At 41.6% G+C, this 19237-nt stretch overlaps 1 protein-coding gene across 3 annotated transcripts in view; it reads right to left on the reverse strand.

Moving 5' to 3' along the window:
• SLC12A6 (solute carrier family 12 member 6) overlaps nt 1-19237 on the reverse strand; it is a 93036-nt gene that overhangs the window by 55898 nt on the left and 17901 nt on the right. Inside the window, exon 1 of one of the 3 annotated variants that reach the window (XM_059705716.1) lies at nt 13153-13388. The exons of the other annotated variants lie outside the window; for them this stretch is intronic. Coding sequence (XP_059561699.1) covers nt 13153-13276 — 124 coding nt within the window. The 5' untranslated portion in view covers nt 13277-13388. Of the gene's footprint in view, nt 1-13152; nt 13389-19237 lie in introns of those variants that run through there. 3 annotated transcript variants of the gene reach the window in all.

The following is a 19237-nucleotide window of genomic DNA, read 5'->3' on the forward strand; positions in this document are numbered from 1 at the left end:
AACATTTCTTCAAAACTTGATGCTCTTTTTCTTTTTTTAACAGGCTCAGAGCCTCTGCATGGCAATAGTATCTAGCTAAATTAATATCATTTGCATCACATTTATTTTTAGTTTATACTCTATTTATGGCAATCATGCTGGCATTTCATTTAGTGCAAGTTTCCTTTATAAAAAGCCCCAGAAAATCAGCGACTCAACCTAAGAAAAAATATTAAATTAATGCAAAGATGATACATAAAACGGGGAAGGTTATAAAGGTAGTCTCTGAATGACTTAATTTAGGTAAAATTTCCTACCTCCATCATACCAAATCTTCACAGTGGCCCTGTGAGGAAGAATCATTCCCATTTTCCAAACTAGCTCTGGGAGAGCCAAACTCCTTTGCCCAAGGTGGTAGAGCCAGTAACCTGTGGTATAGCCTTCAGGGCTGCCAAGGCCCAAGAAGGAGCAGAACACTACGGATCAAGGCAATGTGAGCTCTAAGCAGAACTTTGTAAAAAACCTGAAAAATCACGTAGAATTCAAAACCCCAGTTTGGAAATTTTAAGTAGAAGTCTACAAATCAGAGCCGTATTTCAGGTAAGGATATGTGAGTGCAATATGCAGTGAAATGAATGCCAGCTTTATTAGAGACAGACAGGCTTGCGCATTATGAGACCACTGTGATTTACCCACATGCTAACAAGCATCTCTCACATGGTGTCTAAAATAGCAGCAATAGGTAGCTGTTATTATTAACTCAATTACATCAGGGTGATTACAGTACTATATTAGAGATATAGACAAAGAGATATGGAAGTATGTACATTACATTACTTTCCCTGGAAAATGTAATGGAAAAGCCACTAAGGAAGAAGTGATGTTTGAGCTCAGTCTTAGAAGAGTAAGTGCTTGGTAAGTGCAGGAAAGAACATCCCAGGGAGATGGAACAAATATGTGGAAATAGGCTTTCAAGAACATTTCTTATATCTGGAGTGCAGTATGTATAAAAGACTGATAGACAGGAGGTGTTGAGATGTTCTAGATCAGGAAGGAACATGTATGACCTACTAAGCAGTACAGACTTGATTCAGTGGGCAATGGGAAAACATTACAGGGTTTTAAATGGGAAAATGAGAAGATGACATTTACATTTGAGAAAATTTCATATGGTAGTTACTGTAATGGGTGGCTTTAGGAGCCTAGACAAGAAGTGACAAAGGACTAACATAAATTAATGTAGCAGCAATGAGGATGGAGAGGAGAGATTTGAGAAATATTTGGGAGACTAAATGAACAACAATTGGTTAACACGTTATGCGCCCAGCCTGTTTTGTCTTCCGGACGGAAAGTAAAATGTCAGTCACCGGTGACTGACAGGACGCTTAATGTGTTAAAGACAGAGGAAAAGAGAGGGAGAGACAGGGGGAGACAGAACTATCAAGTATTTTAATATATTGAGGCAAAGGAATCAATAAAGTAGTAGAAAACACAAGAGAAGGGAGGCAAGAAAGGCTCTATAGCACAGCTCTACAGATGAAAACTGAATAAGAAGGAAGAGCGTAAAGGATAGGTGTGAATACAGGTGTTGGTAAGAATTTGGGAAGAGGCATTTTGGAAATTTCTGTGAAGTAGTTCAGTCATGCTAACTATAAGGGAATGGAAGAGGGGGAGCTTAACGAACATTTTTAAAGTTTTGCGAGAAACTTAGAGAAAAGAGGCTAACTAGAATCACGTAGAAGAATTCTGAATAGTGTTAACAGCACAGCTGAGGCTGGAAAATTGTGGCATCAATTTTCATAGCTGCGACATATGCCCTCCTCCTCACCACCAGCAACACAACTGCCAAGATTAAGAATGAAAGGAGGTGCCCTGACCGGTTTGGCTCAGTGGATAGAGCGTCAGCCTGTGGACTCAAGGGTCCCAGGTTCGATTCTGGTCAGGGGCATGTACCTTGATTGTGGGCACATCCCCAGTAGGGAGTGTGCAGGAGGCAGCTGATCGATGTTTCTCTCTCATTGATGTTTCTAACTCTCTATACCTCTCCCTTCCTCTCTGTAAAAAATCAATAAAATACATTAAAAAAAAAAAAAGAATGAAAGGAGGAAAGTAAACAAACAATTTTTTTAAAGAGAGAGAATGAGAGAAGGCCTTGTGAGTCAATCTGGGATTTAATGTGGCTGTGACAATAACAACTTTTTGTAACCTGTGTACACACTATAGAGCTTTGTACACACTGTAAAATGTTCAATACTTGTTTGTTAAATAATTGACTGATGTGAAGTGATTTCAAAGAAAAAGACCCAGAGATAGAAAATCAGGACTAGTTTCAACAAAATGTTAATGCTGGAACTAATGATTTCAAAGTCATCATCAAAACGTAATAGTTGAGCTCTGGCTGGTGTGCTCAGTGGTTAGAGCATTAGACAATGCACCGATGGGTCAAGGGTTCGATTCCTGGTCAAGGGCATGCAACTGGGTTGTGGGTTCACTCCCCGCTCCCTGTTGGGGCACATGTGGGAGGCAACCAATGAATGTACCTCTCACATTGATGTTTCTTTTTTCCTCCCTCCCTTCCTCCTCTTCCACTCTCTGTAAAGCAATGGAAAAAATATCCTCAGGTGAGGATTAACAAAAGACAAACAAAAAACACCGTAAGAGTTGAAGATAAAAGGATAAACTTTCCTAAAAGTCAATATAAAAAGAGAGGAGCTGAAAATTAAGCCCTGGAAATACTATAGAACAGAAGAAAGTGCAACCATAGAAGGAATCAGAGGGGGGAAAAATCATTGAAAGAACTGACTGTAATGCTGTCATGCCGATTTCCCCCCAACAAATCTAGACTCTAAAAGGATGAGGAAGTTCATGAAGGTAGAAGTGGTGAAAATGCAGAGTCAAACATGCCTGTGGGAGCAGAGAATACTATACACAAGTCATGAAGAAACTGAAGAGAATTCATTTAGCAATCTCCCCTCTGATCCATCTGGCTTGGTTTAACAAAAAGGTGGTAAGACAACAGCAGCCAGCAGGCATGTAGCTGAAGCTTGAATAAACCAAGAACCAGGACCAGAGTTATATGAGTGATGTACAGGCCACTGAAGGCCATCTCTTGCAGCAGGGGCCCACTCTAGTGCAGAGAGGGGGACAGTCCAATGTTGGAAGAGGTGGAACTGATAGTACTAGGGGACAACATTGGGTTCCAGGTAGAAAAAAAGAGGTAGGAGACACTAGGAGGTACAGGTAGATCTGCCATCAATACTGGGTATACTTGATTAATAGTATCCTTCAAATTCTGGTGTGTATGCTAAGTATAAGCATCAGATTAATAGAGGCCCTTGAGGAAACCAGTGCTGTTTAGTAGGATGTACCAAGCAAGAGAAATGTTCTTAAAAGGACACTTTTTATTTTTAAATTAACCTGACTGGAATCGAACCTGGGACCCTTCAGTCCTCAGGCTGACGCTCTATCCACTGAGCCAAACCAGCCAGGGCTATAAGGACACTTTTTTTTGTTGTTTGTTTTGTTTGGGCTTCAGATTTGCATCAAGAAAATGAATAGGATGTAAAGTATGTTCTGAACTTATTTGAGTGACTAAGTTTTGTTAAAACTCTTCCTAGATATATGGGAGTATTCACTGGAAGTTGAAAAACTTATCTGTGATGAAGATAGTTTTGATTTCAATGCCCAGTCTATTTAACACTTGGAACATAGCAAGCATAACAGCAGAAAGCAGATTTAATAAAGTCCACAGCATAACATAAACATAAAGACAGTTTCTTGGGCCAAATCCACAAACTGATTAGCCAAGAAAAGTACAAATGCTAGGAAATGGGAGTACTTACACAGTTAAGAGAAAAAACAGAAAAATCTCACCAAGAAGTAACAGAAAAAAGGATTTGGGAATTACTGCAAACATTCAAGAATATTGTTGATACCTTATGTCTTTCTTTGGCTTGTAAATGATCAAAATTATTCTTCATGCATTTTAGCAAACATATTTCATGCGTCCTTCATTTTAAGATGGTTTTAGAAGAATAAGGCCTGACCATATAGACTACCTCCTTAACAAGGAGGGGAGGAAATTGACCCAAACACTCAAATTCAATGAAGCTAAAGAGCTAAGGAACTAAGGAGCTAAAGCCTTGCATTATAGGGGCTAAGATGAAATGATAAACATTTGTGATATATTTATTTATTGTTAATCCTCACCCAAGGATATTTTTCCATTGATTTTTAGGGAGAGTTAAAGAGAGAGGGAAAGACAGAGAGAAACGTGAAAGTGAGAGAAACACATCGACTGGTTGCCTCCTGCATGAGCCCCGACCAGGGCCCGGGCCGGGAAGAAGCCTGCAACCAAGGTATGTGCCCTTGACTGGAATCAAACCCGGCACCCTTTGGTCTGCAGGCTGATGCCCTATCCACTGAGCCAAACCGGCTAGGGCACATTTGTGATATTTTAAAAGCCTGTATTGATTTCATGTCATGGTTAAAGGTTAACTGCTCAATGCAAGCTAAATTTAACATCTTTCTAAATTTTCATACGAAAAAGTAAAAACTATGGTATATACTAGTATATATATATATATTGAAAAATTTTTAAAATATTGTTTTTGGTGTGTATGTACAGTATGTGTATATACACATGCACATATACAATGCTTTGATAATTTACCCATTTAGTATTCAATGTTTCTTAATATATTCACATTGTTATACAACTCTCACCACAATCTAATTTTAAAATTTGGTCCCCGTCTAAAAGAAACCCTGTACCCATTAGCAGTCAAGCTCCATCTCACTCCATCGCCTTGCCAATCCAAAGTAACCCCTAATCTATTTTCTGTAGATTATTTCAAGGTTCATCCACATTGTAGCATGTTATCAGTACTTCATGTATTTTTATTGGCAAATAATATTCCATTATACAAATATGCCACATTTTATTAATTAACTCATCAGTTGGTGGACATTTGGGTTGTTTCTATCTTTTTCTGGCCATTATGAATAATGCTGCTATGAATATTCCTGTACAAGTTTTTGTGTGGACGTTTATTCTCGTTTTATTTGTGTATAGATCTAGGAGTAGAATTGCTGGGTCATAGGGTAGCTCTATGTTTCACTTTTTGAGGAACTGCCAAACTGTATTCCAAAGTGGTTGTAACATTTTGTTCCTACCAGAAGTGTATGAGGGTTTCAGTTTTTCCATATCCTCGTCAACAGTTGTTATTGTCAATCTTTTTTATTAAAGCCTTCCTTGGGGGTGTGAGGTGATGCCTCATTGTGGTTTTGATGTGCATTTCCCTAATGGCAAATAATTTTGAGCAACTTTCTATGTGCCTATTGGCATTTTTTCCTCTCATCTCCATTTGGAAAGCTTTTACCTTTTTCCTCCCACACTTTTGAGGGTTTTTCCCACTGACTTATTTAGTACTTTTACATCATAAATATTATTAAATTGTTCCCTAAGTATGTCCATTTTGGTTAGAGTCCTTACTTAGCATTGACATAACACATACCCACAGAGTCTGTCATTTTCAACTACTTCTATCCCTTTCATCTTGTGATTTCTGTTCTGGCTCACTTACTTCATTAAAAACCTTTCTTAAATATTCTCAGAGGAAATATTTGTGTTTTTGTATATTTGTACTATATTTCCCACTTGTAGGGGAATGGTGTCTTCACTGAGAATATGGATTTGGATTATTTTTTATCTTGGTAATCTGGTATTTTTTATCTTGGATACTCTTCCACTATCTCCTAATTTCCAGTGTTGTGGATTACAATTCTGATGCCAGTCTGATACTTTATAGGTATAATAAATTCTATCTGGAAGCTTCTCAGATGAATCCTTGGAGCTCAAACATTTTACTAGGATAACTCTAGGTTTATGTTTTCTATCACTGATCTTCCCTGAAACTTTATTCTATGCAATGAAGTCTTTAACTCAGGAAATTACATTAGCCACGTTAGGTGTCCTGAATCTATTCTCCAAGTCTCTTTTTTTTTTTTAAAATAGATTTTTAAAATATTTTTCTTGATTTCAGAGAGGAAGTGAGAGGGAGGGAGAAATAGGAACATCAATGAGCCCTAGCCAGTTTGGCTCAGTGGACAGAGAGTTGGCCTGCAGACTGAAGGGTCCTGGGTTTGATTCCGGTCAACCTCGGTTGCAGGATCCTCCCTGGCCCAGGCCCTGGTTGGGACTCGTGCAGGAGGCAAGCAATCGATGTGTTTCTCTCACTTCGATATTTCTCTGTCTTTCCCTCTCTCTTCCACTCTCTCCAAAGAAAATCAATGAAAAAATATCCTCAGGTGAGGATTAAAAAAAAAAACACATCAATGATCAGAATCATTGATTGGGAATCGAACTGTGACCTCCTGATTTTTGGGTCAACCCTCAACCACTTAGCCACACCAGTGGGGCTCTTACCTTTTTTTAAATTTTTAATCTCTTTGTATATTTGCCTCTGTGCTTTGATATTTCTTCCACTTGATCTTCCAGGCCAATACATGATCACACTCTTTCATTCATTTCTTATTCAATAATTATGTACTGGTTGCTTACTATGTGCAAGACAGTGTTGTAGACACTGGATGTTGATAACAGATCAGCAATGTATACAAGAGACAAAGTTCCTGCTTTTACATTTCAGTGGAGATAGTAAAAAAAGGTGTGTGTGCATGGATTAAGAGTCATGAAGCAGTAAGTATTTAGCTAGGAAATCATATTTTTGCTCAACAAAGTCTTTTTTTATACTTGAACCTCCTTAAACGCTCCTATTATTTATTATTTTCATATTCAAGCTACTGTCTTCTCCAGCATTTCTATTTAACTGGTTCAACACACTGTTTATTCTACGTTATTTTTCTCTTTCTGGCTGCCTGGCTTCCCCGATAGGTTGTTTTCTTTGCTACCTCCGAGGGGCTTAGGTTTCGTTGTTGAAGGACCACAGTGGGAACAGTCTCCAGAGAACAGAAAGGCACGTGGTGTTTACCCCCATTGGCAGGCAGTGCAGCAGGCAAGCTGCCAGTCCTGAGGAGACCCAGGAGGAAGCCTCAGGTCTCCTTACATCTCCTAGCCTCAGGGATAGTGAGTTCCCTTGCCTTTTCCCTTTCTCTTTCCCCACAGCAGTCCATGGATCTCTATCAAGCCAAGATCTTTCCTATATCTGCCACTCTTATCCTCATCCCCAGGCTCTTATCCAGCCTGTTCTCTTGTCCAACTTGTTCTCTCTGAGGAATATGACCTGGGCCAGCTCCCCAACAGGGTGCCCACATGCCCAGGTTTCCCTTACACCTAACTGTTCATTGGATCAAGGGGTCATTTGGCTCAAGAGAGGCAAACAGAGGCTGGAGTCAGGAACAGAGAAATAGTGAGATTTCACCTTCCTTCCCAGAACCCTCTCTGAAAAGTAAGTCCTGTTTACAGACTAATCCTAAAAACATTCAAATCTTGGCAAATAAGTCAAAAATTTTAAAAGCCTCTGTGAGGTGCAAATATCTGTGGTTTGTAACATTATCAACTACGGCCCTAAATATTAAGTTCTGAGAAATAATAAAGACCTTCATGTAAGTAGAATTTAAAGGATATACACTAGATGGATAAATCTAAAAATAATTATGCTGTATAAAAGCAGACAGACAAAAGAGAGTATGATTTCACTCACACAAAATTCTGGGGAATGCAAATGAATGTATAGTGACAGAAAGCAGATCAGTGATTGCCTGGGGACCAGGGAATTAGGTGAGTGGGTATTAACAGGCACAGGGAAACTTCTGGAGGTGATGGAAATGTTTATCATCTTGATTATGATCACTGTTTCAGGGGAATGCACACATTTCAAAACTCATCAAACTGTACACATTAAATATGTGTGGTTTATTTTATGCAAATTATGCCTCAATAGTACTTTAAAAGAAATATTGACTTGGAAAAATATTTGCAACTTACATCACAAAAGGCTGATATCCCTAAATATAGAGAACATCTAAAAATAAAGAACACCAACAGAAAGTCACTGAACTTTTGAGTTTGAAATTTTCCATAACAAAAAAATATATATATAGCCCTGGCTGAAGTGGCTCAGTTGTTTGGAGCATCATACCATATACCATAAGGTTTCGGGTTTGATTCCCAGTCAGGGCACATACCTAGGTTGGGGTTTGATCCCATTGGGCAGGGAGAGAGAAACACTGATTGGTTGCCTCCCATAAGTGCCCTGACTGGGGATTGAACCCACAACCTAGATATGTGTCCTGACCAGTAATTGAACCGCAACCTTGTTGGTGCATGAGACAACACTCCAACCAACTGAGCTACTTGGCCAGGACACTTTCTGTTATTCTTAAAAAGCTAGGACTTGGCATCATGATGTGATGGGAAGCACATAAAACTTAGAAGTTTGAGTGAAATAAGCCAGTCAGAGAAAGTCAAGTACTATCTGATTTCACTTATATGTGGAATCTAATAAACAAAATAAACTGACAAACAAAATAGAAACAGACTCATAGATACAGAGAACAGACTGACAGCTGTCAGAGGGGAAGGGGGGTTGGGGGTGGGGGATGGGTGAAAAGGTGAAGGTTAAGATTAAGCAAAAAAAAAGAACAACAGAAAACCCTCACAGACAAACAGTATGGTGATTACCAGAGGGAAAAAGGGGTGGGGAGAGACAGATAAGAGTGTGTGTGTGTGTGTGTGTGTGTGTGTGTGTGTGTGGCGGGGGGAGGAATAAATGGTGATGAAAGGAGGCTTGACTTGGGGTGGTAGACACACAATACCACATACAGATGATGTATTATAGAATTGTGCACCTGAAACCTATATAATATTAGGAACCAATGTCACCCCAATAAATTCAATAAAACATTTTTAAAAGAAAAAATGAAAAATTATAATGCATTATGACAAAGTAAATTCAACTTTAGGGATATAAAAGTGGTTCAACATCATGAACTCTATTAATATAATTCAATGTTAACAGATAAAAGAAAGAAAACTTGAGAATCTCAGTAGATGTTGAAAAGCTTTTGATTAAATTCAATGCCATTGCTATTAAAATTCCTAGAAGGTGCCATAGATGGAAACTTAGCTACTGGAACATACAGCAGGCGTGCTCCTTAGTGGTGTTGAAAAAACAACAACTTAGAAGTTTGACTGCTGGCCCTGCCACTACTCCTCATGTAGCCTGAGGCAAATTACTGTCAATAGGCTCAGTTTATCTCTAAACTGGCAATAACACCTAGTATTCTCACAGAGGAGGGAGAAGATGATGTTGGTAACACTTCTCTTAGCTATCTTTACCCATGCCCAGTGTGCTAGCTACCTTAAACTTTTGTTTCCCACATGCTCTCCACCTTCCTGTCATACCTTCTTAAGTGCTCCTATTGTTGTAACCTCCTTCTCTAGACCTTCCTTCAAGAATCAGTTGTGTCCCATCCTCTGAGATACCGGTTCAGGTCCTCTCCACATATCATTATTCTCTTCATCATCTGTTATCCAAAGCAGTTTCTTTTTGTTCTAATTAAACCACTAACTACAAAGTACTAATAAGTAAGGGGTTGCTCTTATTCCCCTCCTCCCCCAAGATTTTATTGATTTTTAGAGAGAGAGGAAGAGGAGAAAGAGAAACACTGATGTGAGAGAATAACATATAGGCTGCCTCCTGCACGCCACCCACTGGGGCTCAAGCCTGAAACCTGGACCTGGAGTCCAACTGGTAACCCTTGGGTGCAGGGGATGACACCTAACCAACTGAGCCAGGGCAAAGGTTGCTCTTATTTTTGAGTGCCGTGTGTCACATATGTTCAGTGCTTATATTCATTTTCCCATGTAATTCTTAACCACCCTGTGAAATACGTACTGTTATTCCTTTTGTTTTAAGTAAAGTAAGCCTTAAAGAAGTTAAATAACTTGCCCAAAGTCATTCATGTAATAATACAAATTATCACTTCTCCTAATTAGTAATAATTAGTAGGACTGGAATTCAAAGCCATATCTCTGGCTCTAAAACCATTCTGCTGCCTTTAGTGCAGAACTTATACTTCCTATGCATTTGTAGCCTTAGGGGAAAAGTACAACACCTAGCATGATATTTGTGTTTGGTGAGCAAATTGCCTGTTCTGTTCAATTCACCTGGAGATACAAAAATGATCCCACAAAGTCTCTACCCTCAAGGAATCTATAGTCAGTCTATTGTGGGAGAGAGAAGTAAATAGGTGATACGTGCTAATTCTGTAGACAAGTTGCTGAGAAAACACAGGATGGGGCACAGAAACTGGACTGGGGAAAAGAAAAACAGTCATGAATGTTTGAGTTTCTGCTTTTCCCTTCAAAACCAAACTTAAGCAGGGTTCTAATAGATTAGCATTCTGGCAACTAGAATGGCAGGGATTAATATATTTCTTTTTAAAATTAGTTTCTATATGTATTTTTTCATAAATAATTTTCTTTTTATTATTTTTAAATTGATTTCAGAGAGGAAGGGAGAGATAGAAAGATCAATGATGACAGAGAATCACTGATCAGCTGCCTCCTCCACGCCCCCGACTGGGGATTGAGCCTGCAACCCCGGCATGTGCCTTTAACTGGAATCGAACCCGGGACCGTTCAGTCCACAGGCCAACACTCTATCCGCTGAGTCAAACCGGCCAGGGCTAAAGTTAGTTTATATTTTATCTCAAATTACGGGTCTAGTTCAAGTAAATCTCATCTTTTAAAAAACACATTTTAAAATTTATTTAAAGAATGATCTGGTTTTTAAATATGTTCAATTTATATGACACTGCGTATTTTCTCTCTCCATATATTTCATTATAAAAAGAAAAAAACACTCGTCCACCCGGCATGACTCAGTGGTTGAGCGAGGAGGTCGTGGTTCGATTGCCTCTGCATGCACCCCCACTGGGGATCGAGCCCGCATACTGGGCATGTTCCTTGACCCAGAATTGAACCGGTGACCTCTTGGTTCCTGGGCGACCACTCAATCATTAAGCCACATGGGCCGGGCTGATCACTGACATTTCTATCTCTCTTTCCCTCTCCCTTCCTCTCTGAAATCAATAAAAATATATTAAAAGACAAACACTCAATGAAAAACAAAACAACGGGTTACATAAATGGCTCATATTAGAAGTGCTTGCAAAAAGCCACAATCAATTTAGGATATTTTACCTCAGACGAACAAAATGCATTTCAGGCAACTACTCCAGAAACACCATCTATCCTCAATAATACCCTACTCCTGCCCTAGCTGGCTTGGCTCAATGGATAGAGCATTGACCTGTGGACTGAAGGGTAACGGATTCAATTCCGGTCAAGGGCACATGCCTGGGTTGTGGGCTCAATCCCCAGTAGGGGGCGTGCAGGAGGCAGCCGATCAAACTCATCGTTGATATTTCTATCTCTCTCCCTCTTCCTTCCTCTCTGAAATCAATAAAAATATATTTTTTTTTAAAAAAAGAGAATATCCTACTCCTAAGAAAAAAACAACAAAACTTTCAGGTTATTCCCATATACATTTCCCCCTTCTTCCTCTAATTTAACCCTACAATAAAGATAAATACAATTTAGGTAATGTATTCCCATCAGTTGTTCACTTACCAAACAATAGTTCATTCAAGTGGACACTTTCTGGGCTGTCATGGAAAACGCCAATAAAAAACCTATTAAATTCAAGTTAGATTATATCTGTCACCTCTTCCTTGTCCAAAACAATTACCATGGAAGAAAATAAATTAAGCCTAGCAATGTCAATTATTACAGAGTTGGTTGCTATAAAAAAATGTTTATGGCTTTTCTAGGTGACTGATAATAGATTAAATGACTTCAACACTGTTCTAATCTGAATACAGCAAGTTTCCTCAAACACTGTGGCACGAGTAAAGATGAAATAGTAAAACAGAGGTGGTGAAGAGAAGACAAAAAACAATGAGAGGTGAAATAAGATACGGATAGACTTCACTTGTTTGCATTTTGTGAAATTAATGAAGAATAGCAAAGACAAATGCCTAAAAAGATTAAAATTTAAGGGCAACAAACATAAACAACTAAGACAGTGTAGCTTCAAACACACAATTCTGAAGGAGAACCTAACTTCTTCTTTGGGCTAAAGAGGTGGAAAATCAGGTTTAACTTCAAAGTAGGTTAAACTTTCAACTTCTTATCACCCTGACAATTCAGCAAAATGAAAATAACCAGACAGACAAGAGTTTCCATAAAACTTTCTTATCTTCCCTAGTAAATTCTCTCACTAGACAGAAAAAAATAAAAGGAAATTTGTTTTTGATAGTCCTTATCTTTAAAGATTCTTAAAAATTCAAGAAGGCTTGATAAGACAGGAGAGAGTAAACGGCTGTGTATAGCAAGGAATGATGATGTGTTACCACTGTAGAGAAAAGTTAAAATCAAAAGGAATTTTGAGAGATTATTTCCTTAGCCTTCATTAACGCACTAGAGAAGTTTTAGACAATTTATAAAATTTACAGACTTAAAAAATAGGGCTTCAAACTACAACTATATTTAATACTATAATATTAACCAAGCTTTTAATTGCATGTTTAAAAATTCAAAACCACAATTCCCTCAGGAAGTGTAACCGTTACTAGTAAAAGAAAATAATAGGGATAATCACATTCATCAAATTTATTAAATCCAATACTATGCTAGTCACCATAATGTACTTTTGTTCTTTCATTAAAGAATTCTTAGACCATTCACTATTAAGTTACTGTTTAACTGGTAAGTTGAGGCAAAATGCTAAATAACTTGAGAAGTCACAAGTGCAAAGTCCATTGTACAAAACTACCCAACCATGCTCGCTCTTTATGTACTTTTCCAGATATAATTTAAACTGTCTGAGCAAAAGGTGAATTCTAAATTGTTCATAAATTGACTTTTACTGTGCCTTTCTTTTTGCTTGAAAACTCCTTTCATACAGTGCCACCGATTCAATTTCACCTGTAGGTAATGAACACAGAACTCATTGTGGGGAAAAACAAACCAGAATGTGAGAAAAGAGGTTATCAGATATACAAGGGAGTGAAACAGTTGATTGAAAAACACTTTAACCACAATATTTTTTTTTCTCCATCTGAAGGAGGTCTTTTGACTAGTTGTTACCATTTCTCTCACGAAAAACCCTGTAAGTTCCCAAAGCTCCCAGGTTGAGTACTTACCTGGTTCATCTGAATGCTGAATCCGGGCTTTTATATCTGCTAAGCTGGCCTCCCCCTCTTGGGGGACTGAAGCTGCTGCCTCCTCCTCAGTGTCCTCTACTTTAGTCACGGTAAAGTGTGGCATTGTTGAAATCCTGTGCTTTTTCTGTATTTAAACTTCCTTCCAAGTCTACTCCGCCCACCCCTTCCTCGCTGTGTCCCTTTCAGACTCAGACACTGCCTAAGGGAGACTGACGCTGGGAATAGGGAAGTACTTTCAGCTCACGTGATCAACAACCTTAGAGGGAGTGGAACACTGGAAGACACGCCTTACACAGCATTTATCTTTCACTTGGTACTCCACCCTTTGCTTATGGTTATTAAGCACAAGAATCCCAAGAACTATTTAGGCAGCTTTCCTTTCCGAGAGCTGCCAAAAGCTGGATAGAGAGTGGGCAGAATTCATGTACTACAGCCTACTGTGTGCTCACCCACATTCATTCAAATATACACCGCTTCTAAAAGTGAAGGGAATCAATAGTTGTTAAAGACCTACTCTATGCTCTTCATTGCACTAGAAAGTTTTCATTATGATCTCATTTAATCATCAGGTTAAAGAACTTGCCCAAAGTCACAGAGCTTGTAAGTGGTGAAGCCCAGCTTAAAAACTTCTAATACCTTTGTGGGTAGGCAGCGTAGAAGACGTTTCATGGGAGGGCACAAAGTCATATCCTTACCTGAATTTCATTTGATGAGTTCTTGTACAGCACTGGCTAGTAATCTTGGCTGCACACTGGAATCACCTGGGAAGACTTAAGAAACACTGATGCCTGGGTCTCATCCTAGATTAGTGGTTCTCAACCTTGGCTGCACATTAGAATCACCTGGGAATCTTTTTAAAATCCTGGTTTCTGGGCCTCATCCTCCGGAAATTCTGTTTCTTTGTTATGGGGTGAGGCCACAACATTAGTAACAAAGAAACAGAATTTCCGGAGGATGAGGCCCAGAAATCAGGATTTTTAAAAGATTCCCAGGTGATTCTAATGTGCAGCCAAGGTTGAGAACCACTGTCCTAGATATTCTGATTTAATTGCTCTCAAGTAGAGCCTGGGCAACAGACTCCCCGTGGTTCTAAGGTGCAGCCAAGGTTGAGACTTACTTTTACATATGGGAAAGAGAAAAGTTTGACCTGTTGAGTTTTTGTAACTACTTTTATCATTGAAAGAATCTAAGTCAGGTGTGGAAGTATAGTACCTGGTGATTTTTCCATACTTACAACTCAGGTAGCTATTCTACTAATTGATTCAAAGGAACCTAAAACACTACCAAATTGTCAAAGATTTCAATATTATATTCTGGGTTCCAAATTCTTGAATATTTTAGTGCCACTGGATATTCCAGTAGGATCTTGCTTTTTATATTTATCTTATAAACAGTTGAATTAGCCCGGTTGGTGTGGCTGAGGTTGAGCGTCAACCTATGAACCAGGGGTAATAGTTCGATTCCAGTCAGGGTACATACCTAGGTAGTGGGCTCCATCCCCCTTGAGGGTATGCAAGAGGCAGCCAATCAATGGTTCTCTCTCATCATTGATGTTTCTATTTCTTTCTCCCTCTCCCTAACTCTCTAAAATCAATAAAAAAAAATATATGTTTTAAAAGAAGTTGTTATGGCTAATCTATAGTTGATGGACAGAAAAAAATGACTTGTGTTTATGAATCTGTGTACAGCTTGTGCATCTAAGCCTTGTACAGTTTTATCCTGTCTTTTCTCCCCTCTAAAACGTTTCTCAAACTAAGTAGGAAGGTAACAAATTCCTGTTAATCTATGACAGGAGTAATTTGTTTATTAACTTGAAGCTTTGGTACCATAGTGGTCCGCAATTTTAAAATAGTTCTCTCTTACAGTGGACTATAACTAAAAGTGAAGGGACATAAAGAAATTGAAGACAAAGTTATAGTACAGAAAAACTGTGGGTGAGAGAGTGGTAAAGTGCTATGTCTGAGGACTGGTTAGATAGAGAGGGTGGGATGTAAGAAATAGCTATTTTAGGTACAATAAACTACCACAATGATGTATCACCATACCTCCACCACCACAATGGTTGAAATTGATAAGACTGACAACACCCAATTTGGAGAGAATGTGAACAAAAGGAACTTTCACACACGGTTACTGGGGTGTAAACTGGTTCACCCACTTTGGAAAGGGTCTGGAACTTTCCCCTATAACCTATCAATTGCACTTCTAGGTATTCGCCCCCAAAATGAAAACATATTCCCATAAAAGGACTTGTACAAGGATGTCCATAGCAGTTTATTACTAACTAGAGGCCCGGTGCACAAAAATTTGTGCACTCGGGGGGGAAGGGGGGTCCCTCAGCCTGGTCTGTGCTCTCTCGCAGTCTGGGACCCCTCAGGAGATAACGACCTGCTGGCTTAGGCCTGCTTCCGGGTGGCAGAGGGAAGGCCCAATCCCTAGGTGCAGCCCCTGGTCGGGCTCAGAGCAGGGACGATTGGGGAGTTGGGGCGCCGCCCCCTGTCATGCACAGAGCAGGGCGGATTGGGAGGTTGCGATGCCACCCTCAGTCACGCTCAGGGTAGGGCCGATTGGGGGGTTGGGGCACCGCCCCCTGTCACACTCAAGGCAGGGTTGATGGGGAGGTTGCGGTGCCACCCCCTGTCACGCACAGAGCAGGGCCCATCAGAGGGGTTGGGGCTCCTTACCCTGTCACGCACAGAGCAGGGCCCATCAGGTGGTTGGGGAGCTCCCCCCTGTCACGCACAGAGCAGGGTCAATCAGGGGGTTGGGGAGCTCCCCCCTGTCACGCACAGAGCAGGGCCCATCAGGGGGTTGGGGAGCTCCCCCCTGTCACGCACAGAGCAGGGCCCATCAGGGGGTTGAGGAGCTCCCCCCTGTCACTCACAGAGTAGGGCCGATAGGGGAGTTGGGGCACTGCCCCCTGTCACACACAGAGCAGGGCGGATCAGGGGATGGGGGCGCCGCCCTCTATCACCCACAGAGCAGGGCTGATCAGGGGGTTGGGGCGCCGCCACTCTCACACTCAGGGCAGGGCCAATGGGGAGGTTATGGCTCTACCCTGTCACACACAGAGCAGGGCCCGTGGGGGAAGGGGAGGGTTGGGGCGCCGCACCCTGTCACACACAGAGCCGCAGGGCGATCAGGGGGTTTGGGCGCTGCCCCCTGTCACGCTGATCCTGGTGCTGGGAGGCCTCGCGGCTCCACTGATCCCGGTGCTGGGAGGCATATTACCCTTTTACTATATAGGGTAGAGGCCTGGTGCACGGGTGGGTGCTGGCTGGTTTGCCCTGAAGGGTGTCCTGGATCAGGGTGGGGGTCCCCACTGGGGCGCCTGGCCAGCCTGGGTGAGGGGATGATGGCTGTTTGCAGCTGGTCACACACCCTTCAGGGTGGGGGTCCCCACTGGGGTGCCTGGCCAGTCTGGGTGAGGGGCTGAGGGCTGTTTTCAGGTTCGCGGGTGACTGAAGCTCCCAACTGCTCCTTTTTTTCTTTCTTTTTTTTATTTTTTATTCTGGGCCAGGTTTAGCTCTGGCTCCAGCTCTGAGGCCTCTGCTGGGTTTTGTTTGGCTTCTATATTTGTTACAATGTTTCTTAAACTGCAGGCTCAGAGGCCGGCAAGGCAGGCGGGGAACGTTGGAGTCCTCCGTCACTGAAGCAAGCAAGCCTCATGTTAGTTTCAAGCTGCCTGGCTGCCGGTCACCATCTTGGCTGGCAGTTAATTTGCATATCTCGCTGATTAGCCAATGGGAAGGGTAGCGGTTGTACATCAATTACCATGTTTCTCTTTTATTAGATAGGATAGCCAAAAACTGGAAACAACCAGGTGTGCTCCACAGGAGAATGGGTAAGGTAACTATGATATATTCATACAAAGAATTACTATTCAGCTCTACAAAGGAACAAATCAGTGAGACATGCAACAATATGGATGAAACTAAAAAACATTATGATATGTGAAAGAAGCCTTAACCAAAAGAGTACATAATATTAGAGTCCACTAATGAGGTTTTAGAACAGGCAAAACTCAACTATGGGCCGAAACCGGTTTGGCTCAGTGGATAGAGCGTCGGCCTGCGGACTGAAAGGTCCCAGGTTCGATTCCGGTCAAGGGCATGTACCTGGGTTGCGGGCACATCCCCAGTAGGAGATGTGCAGGAGGCAGCTGATCGATGTTTCTCTCTCATTGATGTTTCTAACTATCTCTCTCCTTTCCTCTCTGTAAAAAAATCAATAAAATATATTAAAAAAAAAAAAAAAAAAAAAAAACTCAACTATGGTACAAAAAAACCCCAGGATAATGGTTGCCTCTGGTGAGATGAAGGTGATTAACTGGGATGGGGCTTGAGAGAACTTCCCAAGTTATGATAATATTATACATTTTGATAGAGTTTAGAGTTCCACAGGTGTATAAATTTGTCAAAACTCAGTTAATGTTCACTTAAAATGTGTGTATTTCACTGTATAAAGTTTGCCTTAAAAGAAAAAGATCTGTAAAAAAATACTGAATTCTAATAATATGCATTTTGAAGTATTTGAGAGAAGTTAATTCCTGCAATTTACCTTGAATTGCACAAAGAAGACGGAAAGACATGTGATAGGACAAGTATAATAAAATGTTAATGACAGATGCTGAGTGGTGGGTGTGTGGGTAGCCTAATAATAGACACACATGGTAATTTACCATACCTTTGCTACACCTACCATTGGCTAATCAGCAAGATATGCAAATTAACCGCCAACAAAGATGGCGGTTAATTTGCATACGTAGGCGTGAAGCGGCTGAGCAAAACTGAAGGCAGCTCCAGCTGGAGCAACGAAGGCTTGAAGGCGGCTCTGGCCGGAGCAGCGAAGGCTTGAAGGCGCTCAGGCCAGAGCAGCGAAGGCTTGAAGGCGCTCAGGCCAGAGCAGCGAAGGCTTGAAGGTGGCTCCGGCCGGAGCGAAGGCCTGGGTCCCAGGTGCCGGAGGAAAACCGGTGCCGGCAGCCAGGGGAAGGGAAGGCCTATTGCACGAGTCTTTTCATGCAACAGGCCTCTAGTCTAAGTATAAAAGCACATCACTTATGGCTCAAATTCTGTTTCATATAAGGTTTAGACAGTTACATAAATGCTTTTACAGTACTTTGATTTTAGGGTATTGAGTGTTGTTAGAAATTAGAGTCACCAAACAGGTTTTAAATATTTACATTTAAAAAAATATGTGGTATTTATTTTTAAGTAGTATGACATAAACCAGACTAGGATAAAAGGCCTTTATAATAGCACTAGGGGCCCAGTGCACAAATTCATGCACCGTGAATGGAACTGTGGGCCACGAGGCTGCAGTGGGCACCGGGGAGGGGCTCAGCCCATCCTCTGCACCCTGGGCCCAGCCCCTCCTGCCACGACCCCTGGTCCAGTCTGCTGACAGCCTTGTTCCCACTGCCGCCGCTCCCGTGCACTGACGGTGCCAGCCCTGCTTGCACCCGCTGACAATGCAGAGCAATTGGGGCCAGTGTCAGCAGCAGGTGCAAGCAGGGACGTCGCCAGCAGTGGGTGCGAGCACCGGGCACGAGCACCAGGCGGGACCGTTGCGCACGGGAGCAAAGAATTTTCAGTAACTACCAGAGGCTCACTCCGATGACAGTGACCGGCACCCCACCTTGATCTGGCACCCCCACTCACCTGCTCCACCATCCCGCCGTGCCCAACGCCCACCATGTTCTGCATTCTGCCACCTACTGCAGATACCCACCATGTTCCATGAACACCCCCTGGTGGTCAGCGCAAGTCATAGCAACCAGTTGTTCGGTTGTTCCACTGTTCAGTCTATTTGCATATTAGCCTTTTGTTATATAGGACTAGAGACCTGGTGCATGAATTTGTGCACCAGTAGGGTCCCTTGGCCTAGTCTATGGGATCAGGCCGAAACTGGCTCTCCAACATCCCCCAAGGGGTCCTGGATTGTGTGAGTGGGCACAGGCCAGGCTGAGGGATCCCACTGGTGCACCATCGGGGCCAGGGACGGACGGCAGAGGTTGGCTAGCCAGGGAGGGACCACAGGAGGGCTCCAGGGCATGTCCAGCCCA

The sequence above is a fragment of the Myotis daubentonii genome, chromosome 1 (genome assembly GCF_963259705.1).
Source record: "Myotis daubentonii chromosome 1, mMyoDau2.1, whole genome shotgun sequence".
NCBI lineage: Eukaryota > Metazoa > Chordata > Mammalia > Chiroptera > Vespertilionidae > Myotis > Myotis daubentonii.